The sequence below is a fragment of the Trichoderma harzianum genome, assembly GCF_003025095.1.
Source record: "Trichoderma harzianum CBS 226.95 unplaced genomic scaffold M431scaffold_1, whole genome shotgun sequence".
NCBI lineage: Eukaryota > Fungi > Ascomycota > Sordariomycetes > Hypocreales > Hypocreaceae > Trichoderma > Trichoderma harzianum.
Window position 1 is genome coordinate 819,269 of NW_020209249.1, and position 13,688 is coordinate 832,956.

The 13,688-nt window shown below is 48.6% G+C and overlaps 7 protein-coding genes across 7 annotated transcripts; 5 read left to right on the forward strand and 2 right to left on the reverse strand.

Annotated features, from left to right (window-relative positions):
• Nucleotides 1-434: 434 nt before the first annotated feature.
• M431DRAFT_173532 (hypothetical protein) lies at nucleotides 435-1,497 on the reverse strand. Its single transcript, XM_024913048.1, has one exon. It carries the CDS (start codon nucleotides 1,305-1,307, stop codon nucleotides 624-626), a length of 684 nt encoding a protein of 227 aa, XP_024779864.1. The 5' UTR covers nucleotides 1,308-1,497; the 3' UTR covers nucleotides 435-623.
• A 3,884-nt stretch (nucleotides 1,498-5,381) lies between these two features.
• Nucleotides 5,382-6,190, forward strand: M431DRAFT_173651 (hypothetical protein). Its single transcript, XM_024913052.1, has one exon. It carries the CDS (start codon nucleotides 5,499-5,501, stop codon nucleotides 6,039-6,041), a length of 543 nt encoding a protein of 180 aa, XP_024779865.1. The 5' UTR covers nucleotides 5,382-5,498; the 3' UTR covers nucleotides 6,042-6,190.
• Nucleotides 5,610-6,811, forward strand: M431DRAFT_536930 (hypothetical protein; the record flags this gene model as incomplete). The annotated part of the gene is made up of 2 exons (XM_024921008.1): nucleotides 5,610-6,554; nucleotides 6,611-6,811. Coding segments are annotated over exons 1-2 (664 nt in total), but the record flags the coding sequence as incomplete, so codon positions are not given.
• Nucleotide 6,812: 1 nt separating this feature from the next.
• On the forward strand, nucleotides 6,813-8,222 carry M431DRAFT_173671 (hypothetical protein). The gene is made up of 4 exons (XM_024913053.1): nucleotides 6,813-6,986; nucleotides 7,038-7,150; nucleotides 7,254-7,693; nucleotides 7,754-8,222. The coding sequence occupies exons 2-4, from the start codon at nucleotides 7,056-7,058 to the stop codon at nucleotides 8,083-8,085; spliced, it is 867 nt and encodes a 288-aa protein (XP_024779867.1). The 5' UTR covers nucleotides 6,813-6,986; nucleotides 7,038-7,055; the 3' UTR covers nucleotides 8,086-8,222.
• M431DRAFT_173646 (hypothetical protein) lies at nucleotides 8,223-9,556 on the forward strand. The gene is made up of 2 exons (XM_024913051.1): nucleotides 8,223-8,678; nucleotides 8,861-9,556. The coding sequence occupies exons 1-2, from the start codon at nucleotides 8,359-8,361 to the stop codon at nucleotides 9,429-9,431; spliced, it is 891 nt and encodes a 296-aa protein (XP_024779868.1). The 5' UTR covers nucleotides 8,223-8,358; the 3' UTR covers nucleotides 9,432-9,556.
• A 693-nt stretch (nucleotides 9,557-10,249) lies between these two features.
• M431DRAFT_72785 (hypothetical protein) lies at nucleotides 10,250-11,407 on the forward strand (the record flags this gene model as incomplete). Its single annotated transcript, XM_024922068.1, has 4 exons — nucleotides 10,250-10,327; nucleotides 10,384-10,992; nucleotides 11,042-11,210; nucleotides 11,271-11,407. The coding sequence occupies 4 exons, from the start codon at nucleotides 10,250-10,252 to the stop codon at nucleotides 11,405-11,407; spliced, it is 993 nt and encodes a 330-aa protein (XP_024779869.1).
• A 114-nt stretch (nucleotides 11,408-11,521) lies between these two features.
• M431DRAFT_289 (hypothetical protein) lies at nucleotides 11,522-12,814 on the reverse strand (the record flags this gene model as incomplete). Its single annotated transcript, XM_024914078.1, has 1 exon — nucleotides 11,522-12,814. The coding sequence occupies one exon, from the start codon at nucleotides 12,812-12,814 to the stop codon at nucleotides 11,522-11,524; it is 1,293 nt and encodes a 430-aa protein (XP_024779870.1).
• Nucleotides 12,815-13,688: the final 874 nt, after the last annotated feature.

Below are 13,688 nucleotides of genomic sequence, written 5' to 3' on the forward strand. Positions count from 1 at the left end.
TTATCTGCACAAACATGCAAGTACTTTGTATCACAGCCACATCCGCGATGCTGGATTCCGCACTGGTAGAGTAGCGCGTGCTTGTTGGGTCGGTGCTCAAGGCGCGTTGCTGTATGAACTTCTAGAATATGGTCATGTAGCCTATTGGCGCACATCTGAATTCCACTCATCGGGAGCAACAACACCTCGGAGCAGCACCGCACGAGACCTTCTGCCTCGTCTTCTGTCAACTTCTCAATTGGCATAAAGAGCGGAGATTCCTCAACATAGACCAAGTCGTAGAAATACCGCTTTACATCGATCTGGCCAATAGTTGCGGCTTCTCTCGGAAAGCGGTTTGCGCGCAATGTTAAGTAAGTCTCGGTCTCGAGATGCTATGTCCATGACATCGTAGGCGACGAGGAATTCGGGCTGCTTCCCATCTGCGGCTCGATAGCGGAGGCCGTTGCTGAAGATTTGCGGGAGGCACAGTCGCGTTGGGCCGTGTTCGTTGTTGTACCACTCGTGGAACTAGTCAAGCGAGAGGCCATCGTGAGGCTACATTGTGACGGGCTTGGTCGTTGCCTCTTCCCTTTGATCGTAGTTTTGGGCGAAGAGCTCTTGATATTATCGTCAACGACTAGCTAGCTGCTGTTGGGGTTGGCAGGGGCTTGCGTTTGTGCAGTAGCCTTCTTAGGAATGAAGTCGTAAAGCTCGTCAGAAGGCGAATGATCCGACGGTATGGTTGGCATCTCCTTGGATGTTTCTGGAATCGGGCTGCTCTCTGTTGGGCTGTCGTCAAAATTCCAGATATCTTTGGGTTCATTGGCTCCTAACAAAGAGGAGCTGCGATGAATGGTAGATGCAGTTTCGGAAAAGTCGACTGCCTTCATCGGGGTGAAGGATTGGTCGTCTTGTTCTGCTGACACGAAAGGGTTTGGACGAACATCAGGGGGATCTCGACAGCAAGGGGCCTCGGCATCAATATACCTCCTGCCGCCTCGGTGCGTCATCAATCTCCTCATGCCCGACCAAACCCGTGGAACAGGGCTGCTATCTGATGGGCTGTCGTCAAAATTCCAGATGTCCTTGGCTTCATTAGCTCCTTCGAAAGAGGGGCTGCGATGAACTGTTGATGCAGTTTCAGAAAAGTCGACTTTTTTCATCGGGGTGCAGGATTGGTTGTCTTGTTCTGTTGATACTAGAGGTATTGTGTCTGGAAGCTGATTTTTCTCTGAAGTTGGACTCGAAAAGGGAGCCAAAGATTCTTCGAAAGGGTTTAGACGAACATCAAAGAGGATCTTGACAGCAAGGGGCCTCGGCATCATTATACCTCCTGCCACCTCGGTGTGTCATCAAACTTCCCGTGCCTGTCCAAACCCTTGGAACAGGGCTGCTATCTACGTCCGGCGGCCCATAGGGGATCTCGGCAGCAAGGTAGCCTCGGCATCACTATACCTCCTGCCACCTTGGTGCGTCATCAACCGCCCATGCCTGCCCGAAGATGTCTTGGCTGTGTCGAGGGGCCCTTGATGGGGTTTTTAGTTCTCGGTCACTATTTCTTTCCCGTTGACTGTAAAGCTGCTTTGGATGAATAGCCCTTGGTAACATCGTTGACCATTGGCTAGTTGTCATTTGGACCCAGGCCGTAGGGGGATCTGGTCGTAGGAGAGGTCTTGAATGGGACATTTGGGGGAATTCTATTTTGTATGATTGTTATTGAAGATGTCGTCGGCGGTGATGGTGCTGCTGACTTGTGTGGTGTGATATGCGTTGTGGCCCTTGATGGTAGACTAGAGCTCGTCGGCGAAGGGGTTGTCAATGAAGCCTACTGTGGGCACTCTACGTGCGACAAGGGCGATGAAGGGGGGGCATCGAGGAAGCCGTGGACGAAGTTGGATATGCCGTCAATGGGGTCGACGATGAAGGTGGAGTGCTTGGTGATGGTCCGGCCGCAGGAGTATTGGAAGAGGCAATGGTACTGGTTGCACTATCGATGGCAGCAACACAAAGGGCTGGAAATAGCCTGGACAGACAAAAAGACCAGCGTGATTTTGGGGCGCTTCACCAGTCTCTCCTCATGGTCTCGTTGCTTGCGTCGCCGCGCAAAGAGCGTTTATATGTGTTTGGCAGAGCGCTCCAGGATCTCAACAGCAAGGAGTCTCAGCGTCAATACACTTCCTGCCACACTCGGTACGTGATCAATCTCCTTGTGCCGGCGATATAACAAGTTTCCGTACAACTCGTCCATGTCACTGCCATGGAGGATAAGAGGATGGCAAAGTCAGAGATTTGGGAGGCCATCTCTTATTGGGCTTCAGCCAGTTTGTCAGGCGGCGCGTAGAGGATTTTGACAGCAAGGTGGTCCCCGCATGAATATGCCTCCTGCCACACTCAATGTGCCATCGACCCCCTCGTGCCCTGCCAAACAGCCAACGAATGAGAAATGTTTGGCCTGCTGGACCATCCGTCTTGTGTGGCCTATAGCAGTCATGACATGAGAATCTTGTCTCTAATAGGGCAGTGTGTCTTCTTACCATTGTTCGCAGTCTGCTGAGTTGGGTTGGATTTCACCACATTCTGACATCAAAATGTCTGCTTGGGTAGCTTCCGTCCTCGTGACAAGGCCGACCAGCAACAGATTCCCCCGACATCATGGAAGGATGAAACATGGAAGAATGTGCTGTCTCTGTGCAACTTGTCGGCCGACTGTTAGGTGAGGAGTATTTGTCAGCAATAATGAAGAGGTGTGATGATGCTTTGCGAGCTTGAAGTACCTCAACAGACGCTTGCGTAACTCGCGTTGGATGTTTCTCCACGTGGGCAACTAGCAAATGATGCCACAATTCAGGAGATCTCAACCCCGGCAAGCGTTGAGTGTATAGTCAAGTGTGGGATGAGAGTGGTTTGGGGAAAATGAAAAGAAGACGAGTTCCGAACAGTGAAATAAATGTGAGGAAATGCGACGAAACATCAACGATGTTGACGGGTCGGTGCCTCGGTAGAGATGGTGCTGTGTTCACAACTGTCACCAACAATTTCATAGTCGAAGCCTCCATGGAGTGATTCACCAAAGCGAGCATTGAAGGATGCATGTAAAGTGGCCTGAAATGGAGGATGGTGTCTATTTCAAATCATCAGATGGCCAGACCAACACAAGCAGCTCAACAGCATGAAAGACCAACTAACCGAGAAATGCCAGGAGGTGAGCTCTCGAAGTGAGAGTATGTGGCCTCGATAGACAGTGTCTGTCAAATTTCGACCGCAGTTTCTGATGGGTAGTAGATGTCCTGGCTCAATGGTTAGTATGGACTCTAGTACTGGTTGTGATAGAGAAGAGAAGGGAGGGAAAAGAAGACATACCGTCTCCGCCACCAAACATCATCCGGTAGCTTCCATGGGCTGCGATGATTTCAAGTCTTCTATTGGTGTTCTAAGCTCACCAGAAGCCAGAGAGAGCTGTCTGAAGAGAGAGAGGTCTGTTTGAAGAGAGAGCTGTTTGAAGAGAGAAGAAGAGGAGAGAAGAAGAGGAGAGACGAAGAGGAGAGAAGAACGTCATGAGAGAAAAGGATGTCTATAGAAGACAAGAACCTTGCTAGAGGCTAGAGAAGGCTGCTTGGAGAGAGAGAAGACGATGGGGGGAGAAAAGATCCAGAGAAGACGAGAACATCGCCAGAGGCCAGAGACTGCTTGAAGAGAGACATCTGCTTGAAGAGAGAAAGCCGCTTGAAGAGAGAAGAAGAGCTTCAGAGAAGATGAAAATCTCGCCAGAGGCCAGAGAAAACTGCTCGAAGAGAGGTGATGATGATGAGAGAAGAAAAATTCCAGGGGAGATGAGAAAGTCAGACTATATGCTCGAGGGAGAGAAGGGGGGAGGGAAACAGGCCGCGCGTCCTCCTCGCCAACTGATCTACCTGCTGGAGACTCAGTTGCTTGGAAAGTGCGCCTTGACATCAGACGAAACTCGTCATTCACTGGCTGATGGGGAGGTTGCCCCAGGCATCCGTGCAGCCTCCTCCTCGTATTCTTATTTATTGCTCCCTCATTCGCCGGCTCTTCGCGTACTGATACAACTGAGCAAGTTTATGAGAGTCAGGAGCGGTGAAATAATGTCTTCTGGAGGGAAAGTGGATTGATTTTGCCGAGTGTGTATCTGCTGCGGATCCTTGGCGTGCGATTCCTTGTGCTGGGGAAGGCTGTAGGGGTGGATTGAAGTTGAAGTATCAATGATTAGATTGGCCTTCTCTTGTGTAGCGGCTTTATGATATCAATGATACTTGATGGCATTCTCTCAATAGGTAGATGAGTAGAGTAGAGAACAGCAGTTCTGGTTGTGTGTAGGAAGAGATGGTGTAGGTGTTTGATCTGGAGCGCATATCAACATTCTGAGATGATTTACTGCCAATATCAGATTGCTTCCATCTGCATAAAATCAATCTGAGAAATTCTGTGACCGTGGTATCATCGTATCCGCAGCTCTGGGTGTGCTTGATTTACCACTGCTCACCTTGCTGCAGTTGGCGGATAGCATCAGCCGTTGTATGGACAAGTGGTACATGGCGAAATACAGAAACGAACCACCAGTATCTTTGCATTTACCCTTTCTAAATTCTCGGTCGCAATCACACTGAGGAAACGAGATTACGTTAAACGCAATATATCTTTAATTATACTCTTGTGCCCAAAGTCTCACGATCTCGGTTTGGCACGAGGGTAATTTGTCTCGAAACCAGCAAAGCGTCAAGTACTACATCTGTAAGTTCCAGATACCTTCTTTTTTCTTTAGCTACTAATGCGATTTGCAATCATATTTGTTCCATGTCTTGAAGCTCAGATTCCTGTACATGTGATGGTGCCATGAGCTGCGATTTCGATGACTGCAGGGTATGTGCTATACACAGACCCCGCCCGATCGTCAAAATGTTTGCACGAGCTATGGTAATTGTCAAGTCAATGGACACTCGAATGAGAGTGTTCACGCTTAGTATGGTGAACAGCAAACCAAATATTTACATGTATGTACCCCTCCACACTCATTTGGATAGCTTGGATAGCCAGTTGTGAACAGTTGACTTACAACATACCAATATTCGGACCCCGAAGATATATTCACTATTACTCAGTGATTAAATGATGCCGCAGTAATTAATCGTCGATTCGACTGCTTGTAAACATGCACCAAGAACCTGGAGACTTCTCACTCGAAAATCGCATCTGAACTACCTCTATAGATGCTACTTTGCCACGTCTGGGGTACCAAGGCAGTTCTGCAGCTCGCTTCGCAAATCCCACGGGGAAAAATGCATGCCATACAACAGACAGCCTGGCGCCTAAATCAATATCAGCGCCCCACGTGGATGTGGCTGTGCAAATGATCCAGCTGTCAACGTTGCTGGCTCAGCCTTGCCCGACACACAATCGGCAGTTCTTTGTACTTTTGTTTATTGTCTCGGAGTCTTCTTTCAAATCTTTTGAACTGCCATCGACCTTCATTTGGGGTCCAAGTATTTTGAACAGAAATGAATACCAGTGGCTGCAGATGGGTCAAGAGGAGTTGGGTTGACGACGATGATGAAGTTTCATTCGTTCAAGCTTTCAAACGACCAAGGATCGAAGAAAGCTCCGTCAAACTACAAAATGAGAGCTACACCATCGCCTGGATTTGCGCCCTCTCCATCGAAATGGCCGCTGCCAATGCAATGCTCGACGGAGTTCATCCAAGCTTGCCGTCAAACGAGAAGGATTCCAATTCTTACATATTGGGGAATGTTGGTCGGCACAATATTGTAGTGGCGTGTCTCCCAGCAGACCACTATGGCACAAACTCTGCGGCAATCGTGGCCAACAACTTGATCCGCACATTTCCCTCTATTCGCACCGGCTTGATGGTTGGAATCGGCGGTGGAGTTCCTGGTAGTGTCGATGTGCGACTTGGTGATGTCGTCGTCGGTTACAATGTGGTGCAGCACGACCTTTGTAAAATCATCCAAGGCTCTCGAGTCTATCGACCGGAACACCAAAAAGCCCTCCTTCTAGCCTCTTGGCCGCTGTCTCTAAACTGAGAGCGATTCACGAGTCCGATTCAAGCAGAGTTCCGGAATTTCTTCAACAAATGATCATAAAGCATCCGAAAATGACCAAATATACTTGTCCGAGCTCAGCACAAGACCGACTCTTTCTCGCTACCTACTCTCACAGCCCAGAAAGAGCTAACTGCGACAGCTGTGATACGTCCATGTTGGTCTACCGTCCTCCCCGAATGGATAATCACCCAGTCATTCACTACGGCAATGTGGCCTCTGGTAACCAAGTGATGAAAGACGCCATCTCCCGAGATGAAATCGCCCGGGAACTGAATATCATATGCTTCGAAATGGAAGCGGCTGGCCTATCCGATGCTTTACCATGCCTGGTAATCCGAGGAATCTGTGACTACTCAGATTCCCATAAGAATAAGCAATGGCAAGAGTACGCAGCAGCAGCCGCGGCAGCTTACGCCAAAGAATTACTAGTTGAAGCAATACCAATAGCTGTGATGAGGCCGTTCCCGAAGTCTTATGATTCATACTCAGCCGGTAAATTAAATTCACTTGCCTGCACTCGACGACGCGTACTAATTAGCGGTACGTAGAGCCTGAAGCAGCTGTTGCTTCATGGTCGGCAGCAGGTTCACAATGGACAATACCTCATCTACAACGATCAAAATCTTTCTTGTTCCGGCAACAGCTCTGCCAGCAATTACCGCTCAGCCCAGTCCTTGTGATCGATTCTCGGGGTTGCTATTTACCCTTCTACCTGGAAACCATTGACTCAAAAGAGGTATTTTGTCTCCCAGGGAATCTGCTACGGTATTCCACTCATCTCCATTTTAGCTTTTTGTCGAGATCCTTAAACACAGATTCAAGGATTTGGGAACCAACAAGATAGAACGGAGTGAATGGATTCTCGAGCATCAGCAAAACGGACAACGCCTTGATCTTTCCAAAGATTGGCAATCTATCATAAAGGTCGCCTATTATGCTCTCGAATAGTTGCAATCTGCTGACCTAACTGAATAGCCGAATCAAATCCTTAATATGAGAATGATATTCCGAAGGCAAAACCATAGCTCCACAAGATGTCCATCCTGCGGCTTTATGAATCCTGGTCTCCAATCTGATCAAGTTCAATGGTAAGGTATTAGTAGCTTTTGAGAGCACCACTTCTTTTTGTTATTACCCTTTTGCATCAACACATTTAGGATTGATTGAATACTAAGGTGAATGATATAACAGCCATAGATGCTCGTTGAATTTCAGGCGAATCGAAGAGATTCAGGATATCCGGATCAGCAGCGACTCATTCAGCGCTCGAACAGACCGAGTAAAGGGTTCACCAGCTCGATTCCCAAAACCCCGGCCACCGAAGCCTCAGAGTCCAGAAGACGATATTAGCCGATATAAGCAGGTTCAATTAGTGGATGTCGACTTCAAGATTGGTCTGTCTACAGTAGACCAGCTAATTATGAAGGCAGCTCTGAAACTGAGCTCGGGAGATTTATCAGACACTGAGCATTTGGCAGAAAGGCTTGCTCTTGTCTATGGCCTCTCTGAGGCTGATAGCCTCGCCCTATCTCAGAAGATTGATGTGCAGCATGCGCATATTCGTTTCCTCCAACGCCAGCAATTAGACTCGAATACAGATTCGGATATAGTGTCAGGCGTTAGATCGAAGAGTAAGCAGACGACCGAGGTCCACTTTGGTACTGCTAATATGCGTGCTCACACCCGCACAGACAGCCTGTCGCCATCAAAAACGGCCAAGGAGATTCAGGATGAATTGAGGGCCAAGACCCAGGGTTTATTTAGGGCTCCTCAAGAGGCTGCTGCTAAGGCCGCCGTCGCTAGCCATTCTGGAGATCATGGGAATGTCTACGGAGGTGCTAATTCCTCTGATAACAACGGGCCCCTTGAACTATCTTATGAGGCACCTTTTTCGCACAAAAGAGATTACGTACTCCCCTCAGCGAATGTACGGAACGAAATATCAAGAAAAGGGGGCTGGGGTAGCCAATTCTCGCCGTTTTTCGGCAAGGTAACGGATAGCCCGCTCGCGGGTCTTATGTGAGCCTCTGCATAGCTGATGAGTCTAATTTGAGGACTTATGGAATACGGTTGCATTGATGCTGAGTATAATCATTAAAGGAATCACTCGAGGCCCGAGCCTGAAAGCGATACACTTGATATCGACGCCATCGGGGCTCCGGCAGGTTTCCGAAGAGATCATCTTCCAAGAGACATCACTAGCCCTTCTGGAGGCCATAAGAACGGCCACGAAGGGGCTGACTTGGCAGGCACTGACCGGCTACCACTGACATCAAACTCTGTTGAGTTCCTGTCAATGTACGGCCACTTCGCCGGTGAAGACTTAGAAGAAGATGATGAGGCCCTCGGTCCCAACGGCCATGCCCAGTCTGATATTACAGCCGTTCCGAAGGATATTGGTGAAAAATACGAGCAGATACCTGGCGGCTCAAACCATCACTCAAGTGCTCGGGAGATTCTGAATCCGGTTGACGCATCTAAGCGGCCGCCAACACCGCCAGGCGTGAAGGGGACTATGAGCATATATGATACTGTGCATAACCGGGAACCCGATATTTTACTGGACATTGCGGTGCCAGAGACGTCAACTCGGAGTGGCACTCTGAACTCTGCCATGTAAGTCTTACCCCCAAACTAAATTCTTTCTCTCTTTCTTCCTCTCTTTGTCCATTCTTCTGCTTCTTAGGCCTCATTTCTTTTCATCTCATTCTTCCGTTGCGTACCATTCCCATGAATTAGCTGTACTCATTCTTTGCAATGTGTACCCAAGTATTGATGGACTAACATCCCATATATAGTAGGGCCGTTCATCGCAAGCTCATAGATATCCCTTCTCCGGAAATACCAAGACTTCAAGTCGGTTTCAACCCCCCTCCTCTCGACAGACTTCCCAAGTCTAATAGCCCGAAGATCCGACCTGTCTCTGAAGACGCTGCCCTTGTAGCTTATCTCGACGGCGACAAACATCCCGAGATAGGCCAAGCTGCTAGCCACCAGGCATCATCTGGTGCAAGTCTTCCCCTCGACGAATTTCCCAAGTCTAATCGCCCGAAGATCCGGCCCGCCTCTGGTGATGCTATCCTTGTTGCCTATCTCAGCGGCGGCAGATATCCCGAGATCGCTCAAGCTGCTAGCCATCAGGCATTATCTAGCGCAGATGAGGACTCTTCTGACTCCTCTGACAGTGAAGATAATGCCTATTATAAAAGTCCATCCCGAGACGCCAACCCTATAGAAGCCGATGTTATTCAGCGACCGGATGGCTCCTCCAGGGCCCTGCGGGCCATTGCCGCCGATGCTTTAGCTGCGGGCGGCCACCTCTCCGGGGAAAATATGCTCAGCCCTATTGATCTGCCAGCCTCCACTTAATACCTCTGACCTCGTAACGATACTTTCCTATAAGATGAACCAATAGACAAGCGCGCCGCTCAGTCCTTAGAAAAGGAGCCTGACAGATCCATTGATGGCTGCGTTACAGCAGCAGCCAGAACAGCTATACTAACTGCATCCTAGTCAAACAACATACCCAGTTGAATCATTCAATGGGCAACCTATATCCAAAGACAAGATTCCAGATTAACAAAAGCCAGGCACATAAAGTAAGCCTTCCAATACGTTCATGGACTCGGCAAGACATAAATCGAAAAGAATCTCAAATGTGATACAACAATTTAAAAACGGACCAATATATGCACAAATCGCAGTTGAAAAGAGTCACGCTTCGTCAAAAGCAACTGATAAGAAGCAAAGTGAAGCAAACCCGCCATTGTCAAAGAGCGGCCGCTCGTTAGCGCAGAAGCGGCCGCCACAATCTCGAGGTTCAGGAGCTAGGTGTCAGCCATTTATTCTACAATCGGATACACAAGCATCTAGATGTCAGCTAGCTTCGAACTTTGACCATCTATTCACGTCAATAATCAAGATATAGGATCATGCTTGGTGGAGATAATCGCGTGGCTGCCCGAATGCCGTGGTTGGGGCTTCACCGGCAGACGGATTCGCCGCACACAGGGTCGGAGAAAAAAGCCGATCAGCTTCCCGAATTCCAATTGCATTGGTAGACATTCTCGGGATAGAAAAGGAGGATTTGGTATATATATGGACTCGTTGATTCAAGAATTATCTTGCATATCCATCTCCAGTAACCACCTCTGCATCATTTATTAGACAAAACGACTACCGACATCATGGGCGGCATCATAACTCAAATGTGGCCACCGAAGCCAGCCTTTACCGAACAGAATCTGGGTGACTTATCCGGCAAGGTATTCAACTCTGGCGAGATTCTTTGTGTCTACACAATTGCTGATGTATAGCGCAGGTCTACATCGTTACCGGCTCCAACACTGGCGTCGGCAAAGAGCTCGCGCAAATCCTCTACTCTAAAAAGGCAACAGTCTATGTCGCAGCTCGAAGCGAAGCCAAAGCCACTGAAGCCATTGAAGATATTCGCGCGGCCTTTCCCACTTCCACCGGTCGCCTCGAGTTTCTTGCTCTCGACCTATCAGACTTAAGCGCCGTTGCAAGGTCGGCTAAAGAGTTCACCACGAGGGAGTCAAAGCTCGATGTCTTGTTCAATAATGCAGGCGTGATGCATCCGCCGCAAGGGTCAAAGACAAAGCAGGGATACGAGCTTCAGCTGGGAGTGAACAATCTCGGTCATTTGCTGTTTACAGAGCTTCTGACACCGTTGCTTGCTACAACTGCGGCGAGTTATGCTGCGAGCTCCCCTAATACGGTGCGAGTTGTCTGGGTGAGCTCACTATACTCGGAGATGGGGTCACCAAAGGGAGGATTTGATCCCGAAAACATGGGATTTACGAAAAAGGAGCAGAGTACATATTACAAGTACTCTGTGAGTAAGGCGGGTGTATACTATCAAGCAGCGGAATACGCGAAGCGATACAAGGACAAGGGAATTATTAGTCTGGTAAGTTGAATGGACTAAATAGGATGAGTATGTACTGACGAGTGAACAGGCTGTGAACCCGGGAAACCTCCGATCCGACCTTCAGAGATATGGTGGGCAGGGATTCCTTCACAAAATAAACCAGAAAGTCATTTTGTTTCCAGCAATCAATGGTGCATACTCTGAGCTATTTTGTGGCCTCTCTCCAGAAGTGACGATAGAGAAGTCAGGAAGTTATGGTAAGAACTCGCGACGTTGAATTATTGACGTTGCATAAGCTAATAGTGCTCCTACAACAGCGATACCGTGGGGAAGACTTGCCAAGATTCGGGAAGATATCGAGAAGGGATCGAAAAGTACGAAAGAAGGAGGAACTGGCATGGGAAAGGTTTGGTATGACTGGTGCCTGGAACAGGTTGAACCATTCATGCATTAGTTTGTATTCCCATTTGCTAATCTTGTTGCCTATTTCTTGTTACCATTTCCCCTTCTATATCTATAATTAGCCATTAGCTGCTTCGTATACCTCATATTAAAGCAAAATCTCCAATCACGTAGCCATTAATAAACCTTCCAAATGCATATCCGAAGAATTCGCAATCCACGAATCCAACTTGTCTGAATCCACCGAGATACTCATAGTAGCCAACCCAAAGACATCAATATCCTTTGGGGTCGTGGCGTCGAGCAGCCAAGCAGATTCAAACGGCACAGCAAACAAAGGATCCTTTTGCTCAAGCAAACGCCTCCACATTGGGGCAGAAGTGGCATCCCACAGCCCCCGCCGAGCCGTAAAATCAATGGTGCCCTCACATGGCGCAGTCCCATCGCGGAAGACATAGTATATGCACCTCATATAGGCGCTCACTTTCCAGGCGCGGCGCACACTCTCCATCAGGAGCCAGGTCCGCCACAGCTTGACGGTTGCATCAGCGTTTTCTTGACTGATGAGATAATCGCCGCCGAAGGTGTTTTGTACGGTAACGTCGATGTTGACTGAGCTCCACAGCTGACACGTCCATGATTTTAACAAGGGAATATATTTTTCAGCCTGGGCTCGATGACGGATATTGCCGTCAAAGAGGCGGATGAACTGGTATATGATCAAGGCGAGAACCCTGGCGAGGTGTTGAACAGTTGTGAGTGAACATGAGGGAACAAATGGGTCAATGAGGAGGTCTTGATGGGCAGAATGCTCTTCCAAGAGTGAATTGGCTTTGTCCTCGATGTGTTGCATTACGACATCCTCGTTTTTGTCGTTCTTGAAACTGTACACTGCCAGAGCGGCATATGCATCTTGAAGACATGGCGGCAGCTTCGTGTCGGCAAACAGGGATTTGTGTATCATGGGGCAATGGCCGCACTCAACCCACTGTTGAAGCCATTTCTTCACACAGAGAATGTACTGCCGTACTGCTGAGCTGCGGACGTAGGGAGGCGGGCTTGGACGATCCTCATGGTAGTGAATGACCCAGTGCTCAGCTTGGAGAAACCAAGCGGGTGAATCCGAAGAATTGGTGGCACCATCGCTCCTATGGTAGTTTCCACCGTTATAACTTTCATCACACTCATCGTCGCCACTCTCGAACAAGGCGGAGAACGGAGAGTTGAGGGACGCCTCTGGCTCCGTAACTCCGCTGGGCTTCGATTTAATGCCTCGGCGAGCATAGAGACGAGCCGACGAATATCGACATGCGACCTGTTTGTCCAAGCATCGCTCGCAGGACGGGCGGGTCATGTCGCAGCGGCGCTTTGAACTGGTGCAGGGAATACAGGCTCTTCGCCGCATTGCGGGAATCCGATCGGGGTTAGAACTGGAGTCTTTGCTTATTAAAGAATCCATGGCTGCGGATGATTTGTTAGGATGTGACAATGGATATGCGGAAGATTTACAAAGTGGTCCGGCTGTATAGAGTACACGTACCGTGGTGTATGGGACTTTGATGAGGCTGAGATGGAGTCGGGAAAAGGAGATCCGATGGTTCGACGGTTTATAATCTGCGGAACATTTGCGGAACTCCGGCTAAAGATGATGATGGCGTTACGTTCAATGTGAGACCAGCGATTGTCCGCGCAGCTAAAGATTTCGCTCTGGGATGATTGGTTTAGGATTGAGATCTTGCCGCCTTGGCGAAATCGGATTTTAGGGATTATGTTTTGTCGAGGTTTTGATGCTGTTTCCTTGAATGCTACGGCTCTGATTTAGTTTGTCAGCGGCGGATGCGTTAAATGGCTGTGTTAGAATCGCCCTAGTTACGCGTATCTAAACGAATCATGAGGCCTATGATCTGCCGTCTCTTACTCATAGATTTGGAGTTTGCTTTTGATTTCTTTTTTTATCTTTTGGTTTATTCGAATATGACGTTATTTTTGTTGCTGTGAAGCTGGTTCACTGGATCCGTTAGCTGACCCGCTGTTGGAGATTCAAGGCGGCAAAACGCGATTCAAACTCCCGCAAAAGATCCGCCAGAGCCAGAATTGGCACAACGCATCAGCGCTGGTCAACATGGCTAGGATATCAAATCAATGTCCAACTACTCACGACGACTATTCCGATGGGACAAACTCCGATGGACAATACTCCGCAGAATAGCAACGCGATGGATGTCAGTTTGATGGACGGCGCTCCGCAGAATGACAAACCGATAGATGGCGCTTTGATGCACGATGTAATGTATAAATATCATCAATTGCTGCTTGTTGTAAGTTGAACTAGA